General features: G+C 50.7%; 1 protein-coding gene across 1 annotated transcript in view; it reads right to left on the bottom strand.

Annotated features, from left to right (window-relative positions):
• LOC119176775 (DNA repair and recombination protein RAD54B) overlaps positions 1-17,411 on the bottom strand; it is a 61,831-nt gene that overhangs the window by 18,705 nt on the left and 25,715 nt on the right. Inside the window, exons 10-13 of the mRNA XM_037428134.2 lie at positions 16,753-16,800; positions 16,563-16,644; positions 15,747-15,827; positions 15,135-15,287 (exon numbers count right to left, since the gene is read on the bottom strand). Of these exons, the coding sequence (XP_037284031.2) occupies positions 15,135-15,287; positions 15,747-15,827; positions 16,563-16,644; positions 16,753-16,800 (364 nt within the window). The remainder of the gene's footprint in view (positions 1-15,134; positions 15,288-15,746; positions 15,828-16,562; positions 16,645-16,752; positions 16,801-17,411) is intronic.

The raw sequence follows: 17,411 nt of genomic DNA, 5'->3' as shown, positions 1-17,411 counted from the left end.
AATCGAACCAGCTGCACTAAATAAAAGAGCCTTCCATACATCAAGAGACGTAATAAAATGCTGCTAGTTCATTTATTTTTAATTCATGAAAAAAAGTGCCGCCATATCCACGAAGTGAATGATGATGAGTGGGCGAAGCTCTGGAGGTAAACCTGGTAAACCATGAATCCTCCGTACATTTTGCCCAATCGATTTTATTACGCTCCCCCTAACGTACGTCGCCGCACTAAATCGAACGATTTTCTTCTACTAATGACACGTGCCATAGGTGACATCATTCCTATTTTATAACATCTCGCATCTTTCATCATCAACTACAAGTACCGCCATCTAGTTTATAACATCTTGCATCTTTTCACCAGCCCCGCCGCGGTGGTCTAGTGGCTAAGGTACTCGGCTGCTGACCCGCAGGGCGCGGGTTCGAATCCCGGCTGCGGCGGCTGCATTTCCGATGGAGGCGGAAATGTTGTAGGCCCGTGTGCTCAGATTTGGGTGCACGTTAAAGAACCCCAGGTGGTCAAAATTTCCGGAGCCCTCCACTACGGCGTCTCTCATAATCATATCGTGGTTTTGGGACGTTAAACCCCACAAATCAATCATCTTTTCATCATCAGTTACAAGTACCGCCATCTAGAGAACACTGCAAGAATTAAACGAGAGGTGGCTACATGATGGATCGTGGTTCTGCCCTTTGTAACGGGTAGGCAGATCTCAACTGCCTTAACCAGAAAAAAAAAATGAAAGAAAAGAAGGGAGACTTATAAAAATGAGAAAGAGACAGAGAAAAACAAAATGTGTCACACACACATACACGCACCCATAAACACACACAAAACGAGTTATCACGTTTGCAACAGCCAGCCAGTGTCTCTTTGAAGACCGGCTACATTGTCTAAACGTCTACATTGTCTGTGCGTCGGCACTGTCTACGCGTTCTGCGCCACCACTGCACTAATTTCTGTTTTGTCACGTAGACCGCTCTGGCCACCGCTGTGCTCTTCTCCGTATCTCCTCAGAATCCCAGTGCCAGCGGGAAGGTGGTGTCTTTTAGGTGACCCAGGCACAAGTCAGCGCAGCGGAGGACGATCTGTTCTGTGGTCTCCTCTTCAGTGACGAATATTCGGCATACGGCCCGGGCCACGTCTGCAGATGTGTCGAACCTGCGACGGTATGCCAACGTAAGCAGCGCTCTTGCACGTGCCTCAAAAAGCAGTGCGCTGCCACCGCTGTTATCATAAAGGCGCTCCATGCCAATGTCGGCCTTGTGAGTGCGGTATGTGAGAAGTGTGGATTTATCCTCCATGGCAAGACGCCACTGCTCTGTCTCCTCCTCACACACCTGCGTCTTCACTGCATGGGCCCACTTGTACATCTTGTCCTCAATCACAGGGTTTGCAGAGAAGCCGAACTTTCTTTTCAGGCTGCCCAGGCGCCTGCACCACTGCGTTTGTATGCCAGTTAGACTCGCATATCTGAACAGTCACTTAGGCCACCGTTCGTTGTCCATGAGTCGCAGGTGTCCTTCGTAAGTAGCCTTACTTCTTGCCTCGCGCGCCTAAAATGAGGACCATCCCAAGTCACCCTGAATGGCCTCTATGGCGACACGCCCGTGGCATCCAAGGGCCATACGGCCCATCTCCCGCTGGCCACGCTCCAGCCATTGCCTGGTTGTCACGATGAGGCACAGTATGGCATTGGCAAATCTTAGGCTTGGGACATGAACAGCCTTCCACAAGTCTCGGATGAGGAACAAACGGTTGCATCCCCATAGGCTTTTTCGGCGCAGCACGTTTGCTGCTTTCTGCGAAGTCTTGTGCAGATTTATTTCATGTGCCCCCAACAAGTAACCGCAGGTGCTTAATAGGTACCGATATTCAGTGGCCCACTGTATCTGATCTCCTCCTGGCAGGTATATGTCGGCATTAGGGTGGGAGCCTGACAACTGTAATGCAGCAGACTTCTTTGAATTGAAGGCCAGGTCCAGGTGGTACAGATGGGTCGCAGCGAGGGTGACCAGTTGTTTCAGGTCCGTTGGGCTTTCGGCTAGCAGGAACAGGTAGTCAGCATACACTGAACCCGGCAGCTTCCAAGTCACGGGCTTTCCATCGTACAGGTGGTTGAATGAGAAGCCGATACCAGATGCTAGGTGCATATGTTCCAGTCCAGAAACATAAATCATGTATAACAGGGGTAAGAGGGGGCAGCCCTGCTTAAGTCCCCGTGTTACCATTACTGGTTGGGACTGGGCTCTGTCAAAGCACGCTATAACTCAATTATCTTTGTAGAATCGACGCATTAGGCCGACCCACACCTCTGACATTCTGCCATCCGCCATCTGCTGGAATAGGGATTCATGTGGGACACTGTCATATAGCTTAGCTACATCAAGAAAGCAACCATACAGATTTCTGGACTCCTTGCGAGCCATTGCTATGGTTTGTATCAGCACAACGAGGTTGTCTTCTAGGCGTCGGTCAGCTCGTAACCCGTTCTGCAAGTCTGTAAGCACGTTGTTGTTCTCTGCCCACCCAGTCATCCAGGCCTTCAATATCTGTGCAAAGACACAGTATAGGACGCTTGTTACAGTCAAAGGCCTGTAATCTCGTAGAAGCCCAGCGTCTCCACCTTTCTTTCTCACCAGGCACACCCTTCCTGTTCGCCAGGCTGTAGGGACTGTGTCACCCGCCACGATGCCAGAGAAGATGTTGGCAAGGTAATCTTGGGCAGCATCCCCCAGGTGTTTTACAACACCGGCGGGTATGCCATCGAGTCCTTTCGTCCTGCGTGCATAGATGCGTGCAATTGCCCTGTCTACCGCTCTTCGTGTCACTTGCCATTTCATGGTCTCATCTTCGGGGCAGTGGATTTCTGCTTCATTCTCCTCTGCAGACACGCATGCTAACTGCGCGGGTTGGTACAGACGATGTATGTGTTCTGTAAGATGTTCCGAAAGATCACAGACGGTCAAATCCGTCTTCTCGTTTCGAATCCGCGGCATGGCTGCCCTCCTGTCAAGCAATGACACATATGTCCAAAACTGCCGGGCACCGTTTCGCCTGTCTTCAGTTAAGGCTTTCAGCTGCTTGCCAATGTGCTCGGCAATCTTGCATTGTACTAGTGCTTGCATAGCTTTTTTTCACTCCAGGTACCTCTGCCATAGCTCTGCACATTCGTGTGGAGGGAGTGTCCTTACTACTTTTCTGTGTAGGCGATTCGCTTCCCGTCGAACACTTAGTGCCACTTTGACCTCCTTTTCCCACGATGGCTTCCGACGCACCCCACCCAGGGAAGTTAACGCATACTTCATGTGCTTCCATTATCTGTTGCAGAGCTTCCACATATTGGTCATAGGAAGGTGACTCCAGATTCATGAGTCTGCCTTCAAACTCTTGGGCGATGTCTTGATATGTCTCTTCCGGTAGGTAGCGTGTGGCCGACTCACGTCAGTCTGTCCGTTTTTGGTGCCAGGAGGAAGTCGAGAAGGTCAATTTAATTCGGTTATGATCACTTCCCACACTGAACTTCCCATCCTCGTCTATTGTGATTGATGTAGCGTGGCGGGACAGCTTTGGTGACATAAGCACATAGTCGATGCATGAATGGCTGTTCCTAGCACACCATGTGAATTCACCTTCGCAGTCAGTGCGAAGGTTGGCTATTTCCAAGTTTAGTTCACGTGCTGTCAGGTCCACCAGATCTCCATTAAAGTCCTGGAACCCGTACAGTGCCTGCAGGTGGCCATTGAAGCCGCCCATGAGTAAAACTTCTCTGTCAGCTGCCTATCGTAGTACATCCATTGACATACATTTCATAATTCGACCATTTCCATCATGATGGCCATTGCTCACTGCGAGGTAGACCACACCTACTATCACGGGAATCCCTAGGATGCTACTACGGAGCCACATGTGTTCAGTGCATGGGCAGGTCAATTTGTCGCACATCGCTCCGGAACGCCACAGGATACCTATTCCCCCGCCTTTGCGTGTATTCCCTTTGCGGTTGGAGCCTGACCATTCCCAGTTCGTATGTACAGGGGGTTCCTCCAGCCCACGAAAGTGCATCTCTGTTAGCGCATAGAGTTCCATTCTTTCACTCTCTAGCATCGCATATAGCTCTTCCCACTTGCTCCGCTTTCTTGCGCCATGTGCATTGAGAAGACCCACGTTGATTTCCATTACACGTAGGCCACGGTGGTGGCAACAATAGTGTACATGCTACATACAGAGGACGGTACCGCCATCTAGTAAACACTGCAAGAACTAAACGAAAGGGGAGACGCTCTAGGTGCCGACCAGTGCGGACGCGCGCAGATCGGCTCCTGCTTTCAAGAATGCTTTCCTGTGGTATTCATGAATTTGTCCCCGAGTTTTTACTCTCATCGTGTGCCTAAGTTCTCAAGAAATCAGCAGATACCACCTTTGTGCCGGTGAGTGGACTTTTAAACCGTGTTTTGGGACATTTTTACACGGCAACGCCACCAGGGGATTTAGGCCTAACCAAGGAGGCGATTGTCGCCGATGCGCCGGCCCGGCGCCAACGCGACTCAACGCTCTGCGCGTTCCAGTATCTGCAACTGAGAATGGAATACCAAGTAGATGGAGAGGACATCTCTCCAGAGGATTGCACGGAAGAAATGGGTTGGAAGGAAGCCGAAACGAGACGCTCAAGGAATAAGCAAGCCGCAGTTAGCGTTCCTGCTGCCAAGGGTTCGACCGAGGCCGGCGTTGCGGGAGACGCTCGAGCCAGTCGTAGTAGGTATGACACCAAGCATACAATCGTGCGAGCTGGACGCATGCCGCCACTACCTAAGGACTTCAGCAAAATTGTGCTACGACCACGTGGAGGATTAAATATCTTGAGAATTGGCACTGGAGCCGTGGCAGACGCGATAGTACTGGCGGCCGGCGTCAAAGAGGAAGAGGCCATGCAGGACATCATCTGTTCCAACTTGCAGCAGAACATTATGGTGGCAAGCACTCCGGACCAAGACAGAGCTTCAAGATACCTCAAGGTCAAGCTAATTGACATTGGAGGCAAAGTTTTCGAGGTTAGCGCGTACGCCGCGGCACCCCACGACACTTGTAAAGGAGTGATTCGCGGGATCCCCGTAAGCGATACTCAGGACATTTTGACCCGAAAAATTGTGAACGCGAACAACCCGCTCGCGCTGCAGGCCAAGAGAATCAAGGACACCGGGACAATCATCATAGCGTTCGAAGGACACAAGGTGCCCAGATTCGTGAGATATGGACCTTCACTTTTGCAGTGCTCCCTTTATTGCAAGAACATCGATATTTGTTACGTCTGTGGAAAGCTGGGACATCGGTCTGACGTCTGTCCGAACCCAGCTGAAACAATCTGCAGAGGCTGCGAGATCAAGAACCCAGATAGCCTGCACCAGTGCAATTCAAGATGCAGGCTGTGCGACGGTCGCCATCCCACGGCAGACAAGGAGTGCAAGAACAGGTTCTTAGTGCCATACGTCGTCAGACGCAGGCGTTGGGAAAGATCGCGAGCAGCCGCAGAAGTCCGGGACGCATCAATCACATCGAGTCCAGACATCAATGACAAGCAGCTTATTCCAGCCTACGGGACCCAGAGCATCCAGACTACACAAGAACAGGAAAGGCGGCCCCACTCCAGGGGGAGGTCGCGTTCCAGAAGAGGTTCTAGACCCAAGGCCCGCTCCCAATCACGGGGGCGCTCGAGTTCTCAAGGTCACCATCAGGGTCGGGATCAGCCTGGGCGGCACCCGAATGGCCAGCTGCCTGGCGTTCAGTTCGAGATCACGACTTCACACCGACGCCTGCAGTTACTTCGAAAGGCAGCTGGGCTGAGCGAGTGCGCAACGGCGGGGCAGAGGTGATGACAGGTAAGCTGCCAGAGCATGATAGAATTGCACAGCTAGAGCAAGAAAACGCGAGACTTACAAATCGAATGAGAGGCTATCAGCTGAGTTAAAGGAAATAAAAATTCTTCTCACTAAGCTAACCAGCACGCAATCTTCACAGCCAATGCCTCAGCCAGTTGATGTCCCTGTGGCTGAAAACGTGGGGGACTCGAGAACCGCGAAAAAGAGGGCAGTCATGGCAGAACACGTGGAAGCCAACCAAACGACCATGTCAGATATGAAAGAGGTGTTTGACACGCTCAGCAAAGTAGTAGCCAATCTTAGCGAGCAGATGGGTAGGCTACAATCAAGCGTGGCGGCACTGGAAGAGCATATGACCTTGCGAATTACAAAGGTCGAAGCATATCTGCACAACACAGCAAGGCCTCCTCATGCACCAAGCTCACCCCTTCGGCCACCAATACTAGTGGTACCAAACCTGTCGACAGGCGCAGCATCAGGCTCTGGCCGCCCATGTAATAACCATGATGGCAGCACCACGAGAAGCATTTCGTATCTGGCAATGGAACTGTAGAGGTTACCTTAAAAAGAAGGCAACCCTGCAGCAGTATATCAGGAGCAGCCAAGAAAAGCCTCATATTATATTATTACAAGAGACCCTTTCACCGCAAGCAACGTTGCCTGGATTCCGGCCTGTAATAGGGGATACTGAAGGGAGGGGAGTCTGCACCTTCGTATGCAACAAACTAACGCACGTAGTCCACGACCTCAAGATAGAAGCAGGCCGGTTGGAACACGTCTTGGTAGAGATCGTGCCGGGGACCAGCAACCGTCAGAGCATTTTCATTCTTAATATATACAGCAGTCCAAAGGAACAAAAGCAAGGGTTCAAGACGGTTCTAAAGAAAGCTGTTAATATCGCCGGAGAATGTCCACTCGTCATAGCAGGTGATTTCAACGCCCCTCATCATACATGGGGTTACAAGTACAACACTGGGAAAGGAAATCGACTTTGGCAAAGTGCCAGTGAACTTGATCTCACCCTAATCACAGACCCCAGCCTATCAACAAGGCTCGGTACATCTTGCTGCAAAGATTCCACCCCGGACCTTACATTTGTAAGGAACATCAAGAAGGCCCAGTGGATGAACCTTGCTGTAGACCTAGGGAGTGACCACTGCATTCTTGCCACTACCTTCTCCATGGAGCGTAAAAAGCAGAGAGAATTTCACTTCACAGACTGGGATAAGTTCAGGAAGATAAGGATGGAAAGGGAACAAGATGGCCACAGACAAGGCTTGGAGCAGTGGGTCAAACAGATTAAAGATGACATCAAATCCGTCTCCTCCACCATTACCACAGATTTTCCGGTTGAAAGAATGGATAGCCGGCTCGCTCATCTTCTTGAGGCAAAGCAAGCACTACTGAACCGTTGGAAGGGTCAGCACCTTGTGGTGTACACGTATCCCGAAGGAGTACGGCCACCAGCTTGGGTCCGGTCTTAGCGAGCCGCAGGGCACGCGTTAACCGTCGCCGTGGCGGGAAACACGATACTGCTCAAGTCGCAACACTTTATTGTGGCAACACCAAACGCAGTACAGCCCGTTGCAAAAAGGCGCGGCGGGAAAGCAAGTAGACTTATCCACGCCACGGGCACAAAGTACTACACAGGGTGCCACGAGCACGTCTCCGCGGTAAAGGTAATCCACGGAGACACCGGGACAAAGGGGGCCCGGTTGCTCGAGCGAGGGCAAAGGCGCTCGCGTTGGCTTCGAAGGGAGACGGGTCGGCGTAGCTAGGCCACGCACTAGGACACCGTACTGCCCTTCGGCCGTGAGTACGCAGCGGGGCAACAAAAGGTGAGCGTTCGCATCGGGCGCGAGGCGCCGTCAGCGAAGTCCGACGAGCCCCGAGCGACGGGACTCGACGGACGGAAAAGAATGCGTGGCTCACCGTTTGAAGTCCCGGACTGTACTCACCGCTCCCGATGCAGCGCGCGAAAACCTCTCGGGAGGCTCCCCGCGCGGCGCCACAGTCAACATCCGCTACCGGGTGAGGGAGTTAAACGTCACTCCGCCCTTCCCAGCGCGGCAGACAGCAAAGGAGGGCAGACATGTCGGGACATGAGAATGGCAGAAAGGCGGGAAAGCCCGCGCAAAGGCAGCGGGCCAGCCTCAATTCCCACATCCCCCTCTCCTAAACTTGTCCTTAACCGGTCTGCAAAAGGCAGCCGGACGTCACCCATGCAGTTAAAATGACACTGCAATGAGCGGTAGCTAACCTCAGTCCAGCCCTGCTACTTTAAAAAAAAAATATGATTACAAAGGAGAAACAAAAACATAAATAACAAAATAAACACACGACACTATAAAGATACTGCAGAAGGGAGCACAGCAACGTGGCACTAGTGTTCGTGGTGCTAAAGGGGGATAGCGTCCAGTGCGCGGAGGTGCGGTAAAGGCGTGACAGTGTCCGCTGGGTGCGATGCCCGAGTGCGAGGTCACAGGTACCGGAAGGGGGCTCACTGATGGCTTGTTGCTGCTCTTGATAAGCCGCGAGTCCGACGAAAGCCGCTTCGGTTGTTCGGAGGCCCCGCATTTCCGGCTCGATGACGAAATGGACGTTGCGGGAAGCCGGGCCTCTCCGGTGGTCAGGGAGGCCGAACCAAAATTGGCTGCGAGGCGCCCTGGCGTTGGCCGGCAGCATATAGCTGCTTTCAGCTGGCCTCGCGCAGGAGCCATGGTGGAAAAGGCAGCACGGCTTCTTCGGCGACGGCCAAGAGCAGACCACAGCCAGATGGTCTGACGTCAGTGGGTCAATGACCCCCCAGCACCTCCAGTGTCCGCGTCGATGGAGGGCAGCCATGACGCACTCTTCGCGGGCTCGCACTGAAGCGTCACGCACTTACACACGCACAGAAGCACGCACACACACCGCCGACAGCTGCGCGAGCGTAGGCGCAAAGCGTCCTTCGTCTCTCTCTCCCGGCAAGCACCGACAGTGAAGGTCACACACAGCTCCCTTCGCGGTAGACGAAACGAACACGGAAAAAAAAAGTAAAAACAGAGCAAAAATGACATTCAATATCTGGCAAAAAACATAAAACACTTAATATTAGACAAAAGAAACATAAAATACACATGAACACTTCAAAAAAAAAAACACTGGCAGCAGACAGGGCGGGGTCAACTCCTTTACGAGAAAAGGCCGTAAAGAAGCTAACCTATACTGAGGCTAGACAGTAAACTGAGGGCCTTCGGTTGCGGAGAAGTCCGCCGTCCGGCGCGAAATCACAAAGGTGACCGCTTCCTCAGATTATACCGGCGCGGGGTCCGAATGCGGTCCGTCGCTCCGGGTGTGCCCGTTGCTTGCGCGAAGTGCCGCAGGGCACTGGCGCGAGCTCGTCAGACCGTGACAAAGGGCTTCAGGTCTGCGATGTGGGCACGGCTGAGTTTTCCCAAAGGGGATCTTTCAGCTAGTACGCGCCACGGACGCTCACTGACAATCGGTTCATAAAACCGGGCGGCTTTCCAACCCTTGGCACAACCGTTTGTCAGACGTGACAGGCACGGAATAGCGATAAAAGCCACGCTTCGTGCCGGGCCAGGTCACAACATTGCTCAGTTTGCAAAAACTTTCGAGCCACTCAGGTAACCGGCCGTGGGTTCGTCGTGAGAGGATCGCAACAGTGCGGCTCTCAGACTTTTGGGCATAACCACCTTAAACGGGTCTATGGACTCGTCGTCAGTGGCTATATATTTCAGCAGGAGCCCGTCATGGTCCAGCAAAATGAATCCGCCGGGGACTCAGCGACACACGCTGTTTCAGCCCCCTAATCGCGCCCGCCGCAGAACAAGCAGCGTAACGGCGCTCCGCGCCTCGTCAAGACGGTTTAACGGCGCCCGCCGCAAAGCAAGCAGCGTATACGGCGCTCCGTCCCTCCGAGACTCGAAACGGATCCCTCTGCTGAGCCTTCAGTAGCTCTTCGCTGCCGAAAGCAATTCCCATTCTCCCAAATGGGGGAGTCTGGTATCGCGCCCACTCAGGACCGCAGCAACCGCCGCGTGAGTCGGCGTTACGGGTTCACTCTCGGCCTCGTGGCCTCCGGAAAGCTCCCCCGCTCGGCCGCTTCGCGGTGCGCCGCTTACCTGGTTAGCAGCCAAGGTTTGTCCGCATGGGGACTCACCCTTCTCGCCGAATGGCGGCGAAGCTGCTGTTTCGCCCCGACGCTTGCATGTGCTAAGGCACCGCGAGCGGCCGTCGCACCGAAATCCAGGTTCTCGGCAGACAACAGGGGGCACGAGATAGCGCGTCAGCTACCACGTAGGAGTGTATTCACCACAAAAAAGGGGGTGACGACACAGGCGAGCGCCGAAGGGCGCCCGTCGATAGAGGCGGTGGCCTCTTGGTGCAACGCGGCATGCCACGAAGCGGACATAACGTTCGGGTAGGGCAAGAGGCCCATTCCGAAGCGACGCGCCATCTCCAAAGGGAGCGGCTAGGTGCCTCGTGTCGTCACCGCAATAGGGGGTGCCGACACGGACGGGCGCAGAAGGGTTCCCGTCCATAGAGGCAATGGCCTCCGTGTGCAACGCGGCATCCGCTAAAAGGTACAGCGGACAAAAGTCCCGCGAAGCAGCCATGTTGCGACGAGCCCGAATCGCGCAGGCGAACTGACTCGCTAAGAGCAATCAAAAGCTAGAGCTTTTGATACCGCGTTGGGCGCCAGTGTGGTGTACACGTATCCCGAAGGAGTACGGCCACCAGCTTGGGTCCGGTCTTAGCGAGCCGCAGGGCACGCGTTAACCGTCGCCGTGGCGGGAAACACGATACTGCTCAAGTCGCAACACTGTATTGTGGCAACACCAAACGCAGTACAGCCCGTTGCAAAAAGGCGCGGCGGGAAAGCAAGTAGACTTATCCACGCCACGGGCACAAAGTACTACACAGGGTGCCACGAGCACGTCTCCGCGGTAAAGGTAATCCACGGAGACACCGGGACAAAGGGGGCCCGGTTGCTCGAGCGAGGGCAAAGGCGCTCGCGTTGGCTTCGAAGGGAGACGGGTCGGCGTAGCTAGGCCACGCACTAGGACACCGTACTGCCCTTCGGCCGTGAGTACGCAGCGGGGCAACAAAAGGTGAGCGTTCGCATCGGGCGCGAGGCGCCGTCAGCGAAGTCCGACGAGCCCCGAGCGACGGGACTCGACGGACGGAAAAGAATGCGTGGCTCACCGTTTGAAGTCCCGGACTGTACTCACCGCTCCCGACGCAGCGCGCGAAAACCTCTCGGGAGGCTCCCCGCGCGGCGCCACAGTCAACATCCGCTACCGGGTGAGGGAGTTAAACGTCACTCCGCCCTTCCCAGCGCGGCAGACAGCAAAGGAGGGCAGACATGTCGGGACATGAGAATGGCAGAAAGGCGGGAAAGCCCGCGCAAAGGCAGCGGGCCAGCCTCAATTCCCACAACCTGAACCGAAGACTGAGGAAGAAGATAGCTGAGGTAAACAGATCAGTCGAGGAACATTGTCACGCACTATCGAGGCAGCAATGGGACGAAATCTGCAACTCCGTCGATGGTCAGATGCGCAATGGCAGGACATGGAATATGTTAAAGCATCTCCTCAACGAAAACACTACCAAAACAAATCAAAAGCATGTTATCGCTCGAATTTTGCATAAAGAGATAGCGCGCACTACAGAACAGCAAGTTGTCCAGCAGCTCGTGCATAAGTACCTCCCAATCAAAAGAGGATTGGCACCACCAAGTAGACAGTACCAGGGCACGCCAAATCCAGGTCTTGAGGGCGACTTTAACATTGAGGAGATCAGAAGAGCCTTGCATGATCTCAACGGCAGGTCGGCCCCTGGCCCGGACGGTATATCAAACAAGGCCCTGCGTAACCTTGACGACGATTCAATTGAAACCCTGAGGGATATGATCAATTCAGCATGGAAAGAAGGCAGGGTGCCAGAGCAGTGAAAGCTGGCCAGCACGATCCTTATTCCTAAGCCAGGAAAGCCCCCTAACTTGGACAACATGAGGCCAATATCCTTGACATCATGTATCGGCAAGGTCGCAGAACATGCCATACTGCACAGGATAAACAAGTACTTGGAAGATAACAACATATATACACACAATATGGTTGGATTCAGGGCAGGGCTATCCACACAAGATGCATTGAAGCTTATCAAACACCAGGTCATTGACAATGAAACCAGAGACGTGAGAGCCATTCTGTGCCTAGATCTAGAAAAAGCGTTTGACAACATCCACCACTCATTCATACTCGAAGCAATTTCCAAGCTTGACAACATCCACCACTCATTCATACTCGAAGCAATTTCCAAGCTTGGTCTAGGGAAAGCCTTCTATGACTACGTATGGTCCTTTCTTACAGATCGAAAAGCCGTGATGAAGATTGCAGATATCGAGACCGCAGTAATCGAACTAGAAGCAAGGGGCACGCCACAAGGGGCAGTGATTTCACCAATGCTGTTCAACATTGCCATGATTGGACTGTCAAAGAAATTATCGAGCATTGAAGGATTGAAGCACAGCATCTACGCAGATGACATTACCATCTGGTGCACAGGTGGAAGCGAGGGGCATATTGAGAGCGCTCTGCAAGAGGCGATTGACACCGTAGAACACTACCTTCGCCCTTCCGGGCTCAAGTGCTCCTCGAGTAAGTCAGAACTTTTGCTTTATCGGACTGCACGCCGGGGACCGAAGCCCAGGGGATGGAAGCCGTTAAACCAGATAGACATCCATCTCCGTACAAATCAAGGGGATGCCATCCAGAGGGTCGACTCCATCAAAGTCCTGGGAATGCTGATAGTCTACCGGCGCCAACAGCAAATCTATAGCCAAGTTAACTCGGAAAACAGACAGTGCGGTGCACCTCATACGCAGAGTGGCCAACAAAAGAAATGGGATCAAGGAAGACAACCTCATCAGGTTGATGCATGCGTTTGTTCTAAGTCACTTCACATACGAGGCAGCAATGCACAACTGGTCAAGAGCAGAGTCCGAGACACTGAATGTGCTCCTCAGGAAAGTTATCAAGAAGGTCCTGGGCCTACCCATACATACCAGCACCGAGCGTCTGCTTGAGCTTGGCATACACAACACGCTCGAAGAAATAGCAGAAGCCCAAGAGAGAGCACAGTTTGCAAGGTTATCTACTACAAGGTCGGGGAGAATGATCCTGCAGGAGCTGGGCCAACACCCAATAGCAATCAGACGCAATTACAATGATATCCCTGACAACATCAGGGAGACTATCACGGTATCTCCGATACCGAGAAACATGCATCCAGAACACAACGTCGGAAGAAGAGTAGCGAGGGCCAGGACTATACTTCGTCAAGTCTCAAACGAGGAATGAGGGGTCGTATTTGTTGACGCGGCTTCCTACGCCAATGGGAAAGCGTTTGTGGCAGTGGTAGTCGATGGGGCTGACCATGTCGTCAACTCAGCGACGGTCAGGACGAAAGACCCAATCATTGCGGAACAAGTGGCCATCGCCTTAGCACTCAAGATGGATAACATTGAAGTCGTCTACAGTGATTCCATGGCAGCACTACGGGCGTTCGCCAAGGGGACGGTCTGTGAACAAACGCTGAAAATACTGCAAGGCAAGAACATAACACATCATCTTCTGAGTTGGTTCCCAGCTCACCTTGGACAAATCAACGATTCCCCTCCCAATCTCAGCCCCGCCGCGGTGGTCTAGTGGCTAAGGTACTCGGCTGCTGACCCGCAGGTCGCGGGCTCAAATCCCGGCTGCGGCGGCTGCATTTTTGATGGAGGCGGAAATGTTGTAGGCCCGTGTACTCAGATTTGGGTGCACGTTAAAGAACCCCAGGTGGTCAAAATTTCCGGAGCCCTCCACTACGGCGTCTCTCATAATCATATGGTGGTTTTGGGACGTTAAACCCCACAAATCAATCAATCCTCCCAATCTCAACGAAGCAGCACACGAGGCGGCGCGAGAACTCTCCAACCGTGCCTCCCCGGGGATGCGTTCTACCAGTGAAGGGGATAACCGGGAAATTCTTACAAGATATAACGAGCTCACTAAACATTTCTACCTGTCTAGAAGGATTTTCCCTCCACCTCACGAAAATCTAACCCGGCCCCAAGCACTTACATTAAGGCTTTTGCAAACGCGGATGTACCCTAGTTTGAAAATGTTACACATCATGTACCCTGACCTATACCCAAGTAATCTTTGTCCACATTGTGGGGAAATAGCTTCATTAGAACACATGCTCTGGCAGTGCACCAAATTCGCTCATTTATCGCACATCACCTCTGCCAGATGGGAGGCGGCAATCCGCAGCTCGTCCTTGGCAGATCAGCTCTGGGCTGTCCACCAAGCCCGCGAGGCGGCTGAGGAGCTTGGCATCTCAGTCCCCACGTGGGAGCTGCCAGCAACACAGTGATCTGTGTTTTGGAGGACCAAATAAAAGTTTATCCAATCCAATCCAACTAAACGAAAAGTGGCTACATACAGGGGACGCACAGCCCAAGCCTTAAGGAGCTTCGCCCCTAAAAAGAACCACCGGACGTTACTATGCGGAATGGCACAAGAGGTTCAAAAGTTCAATTTTCGCCTGGTTAAACTGGACAGGTCGTGCCATCTAGCGGGACCTAGTTGAGCCAAGCACGTCTGCTATTTCAGAGGCCACGGCAGGAAATTGTTCAATGGCTGTTGTTGCTTCTGTGGCTTCCACTACTTTCACTCTGCTGCTACTAGTGTAAGTAGTCGCACAGTAAAGCCAGACAACGTTGTGCACGGCAGCAGTGACATGACAGCTTTCACTTTGAGGCGGGTAATTTGAAGAGCGCTAACCCAATGCAAACCACTAAAAGAGGATTTTATTTTAAAATAAGCACTTCCTTGGCACAAAAGTAACACTGCGGGGTTTCTGGACCGATATTTCAACAATCAACGTCAACTTAATAGTTGCCTTTAGTGTCCCATTAAAACAAAGAGTTCTCAAGATAACTTTTGGAGAAAGTTCACTTTTATAAAAAACATATTTCACAACCGTTTTATAAGAGGTAACACTGGGACCGCTGATCACAACGGGCAACAACTTACAATTATGAGTAATCACGCAAAACAGGCAAAACAGACAAATGGCCATTCAATGAAGGTGCAGAAAGGAGGCGAAAGATTAGCAAGAATAACACAAGAACTCAGCAGCCACAGAGACGACAAAAATTCGAAGGCAATTCTCGTCGACTGAAGTTACTAAACTGATTTACCTCTGTGGTTTTGATGTTGGCGTTCTTCAATCTGTGTGCCTCATCACAGATGAGCAAGTCGAAGTTGATACGAGAAAGGCGATCGCTGGCGCGCATATACATCTCGTACGAAAGAATCAGCACAGGATACATAGATGGGTCATTTAAAAAGATCTGAAAAAAAAAAAGAAGTTAATTATAAAGCATGATTACCTCATAAAATCCAGGTCTCCACGGCAATGCATTGAAACTCAATGGCATGAGCCATCAAGGAGCACGAAAATAACTGATTATAGCCCGCTGGTAACAATGGTGCCAACAAATTCTGACGCTGTAGCAAGTGCGATTTGTCGCAACTACGAAAAGCTATAAATGTATTCTAAAGGCAATGAAATAAGGGCAAATAACATGTTCATATTAGCAACAAAGAAGCTTAAGTACATACAAAAACATTGTTTATTTGTAAGGGCGATGTTTTAAAAATGATGACCCAGCTACACATATTATTAGAAAAGGTCGCAATACAAATCTTGGACTAAACTATTCATAGCTAGTTGATCAGTTACTACGCAACAATTTGGCAGTTTAGAAAATGGCCTTTCACAGAGCCAGTAAAGGTGGTAGAGCACTTACGTCAATTTTGTTATTCTGATCGACGTGGTACACTCGAAGGTTTCTGTTCGGCAGCCACTTCTTGAACTCCTTGACCCAATTCTGCCCTCGATGAACAACAAATATGATAAGTCTGCATACATATGACACTGCACAGATGTACAACTCATGTCAGTTATGGATTATTAGCACTCCTAATGGTATCGAATACAATCCTACCCACAGAATGGGAACACATGGCATCTACAACCAAAGATATTGAGTACCCTGTTTATCGTAACCCCTCTTTTAAAAATTCCTTGCTAGAACATTCCAGTTGTTGACCACGACTTCGCAGCAGAAGTAGCGTATTCGAGGCACACAGAATATTGCACTAATTTCCAATACCTTCAGTTTTAGCCAGTGACACTAAGTCACAATGTAAAAGAAGAACAAGCAAGCACTTCAACATGACTTAAAAAGCTAGCAGTTTACTACATGTACTACATACTACAGCATATACAGAGCAGCTTCCAAATAATACCATAGCACAGGTAATAACTGCACGATAACATGCATCTTCAAGCAACAGTACTTTAGTATCGCAATGCAGTATTACACTTCTTACTCAATGCCTTATATGATGTAAGGCAAAGTAACTGCTGCGGAGCAGCTATTAAACACCACTCTTCCAATGAAGCATGAACAAACATTCCCAAAGAAAATAGACATGTAATGCTTCAATCTTCTTTCCAACTGAGCTGCCCATAACATTTATTTTCCTCTCACCAGAACATGAACCAACACGCAAATTTTTCAGCACTGTGTTCACGTCAGTGTCATCTGCCCAGTACACACCTTGACAAGGCTACTCGGTGTGACAATGATAACTTTACGAAGACATGGTTGGCCTCCATATGGTCCTTGCCTCAGTAGGGTCCTGCAGTGAATTGTGTCACATTGTCCATTTTGCAATGCAATTTGTTTTGTGGGTGCCGCATGCAACGTTTATTTTATAAGCACATGCTTTTGTATTGTTCGTTCTCACCATATGAGTGTGATACATTGAAGGGTCTTTCCAAGGCCCATTTCATCCCTGAAATACGATATTCACTTTGAAGTATAGTGTAAACGCATCCCTCTTCCAGCATACAAAAGAAAAAAAACATTTGAGACATTTTTTTCCCCATTTCAAATACGGTAAATGGAAGATGAGCATTAAAAAAAAGGTAAACAAGGATTCCCAGACAACAAAAACTCTTGAAAAGTGCTACATTTGGCCTTCCCTAATGAAATAAATTTTATGCGTGATATTGACAAATTCGAACTTTCAGTCAACACTAAATCACTTAAGTCACTCAGATTACCTTTTTTGTGCCATTCAGATAAGGCTTAATTGTGATCAACCTGAGTGGCAGCTTCACTTGATTAGGGTACTTTTCTTTTTTTCCTTTGTTGAAAAATGGCAGGAAATTCAGCTTAAACTATTAAAGTATAAAGACTAAGCACAGGCCAATTATGCAAGACAACCTATGGAAACTGATTTGATTGATATGTGGGGTTTAACGTCCCAAAACCACTACCTATGGAAACTACACAATGCAAATCAATAAGGTGCTCAATGCATACAGAGGAGTGATATTGCCGATAATTTGTAATTACTCGCTCTACTGCCACGGATAATCATGTAAACAGTCCAGTAAAACT

The sequence above is a fragment of the Rhipicephalus microplus genome, chromosome 3 (assembly GCF_043290135.1).
Source record: "Rhipicephalus microplus isolate Deutch F79 chromosome 3, USDA_Rmic, whole genome shotgun sequence".
Lineage (NCBI taxonomy): Eukaryota > Metazoa > Arthropoda > Arachnida > Ixodida > Ixodidae > Rhipicephalus > Rhipicephalus microplus.
The sequence above is the reverse complement of the archived record's forward strand: the minus strand, read 5'-3'. Positions and strand labels throughout refer to the sequence as shown.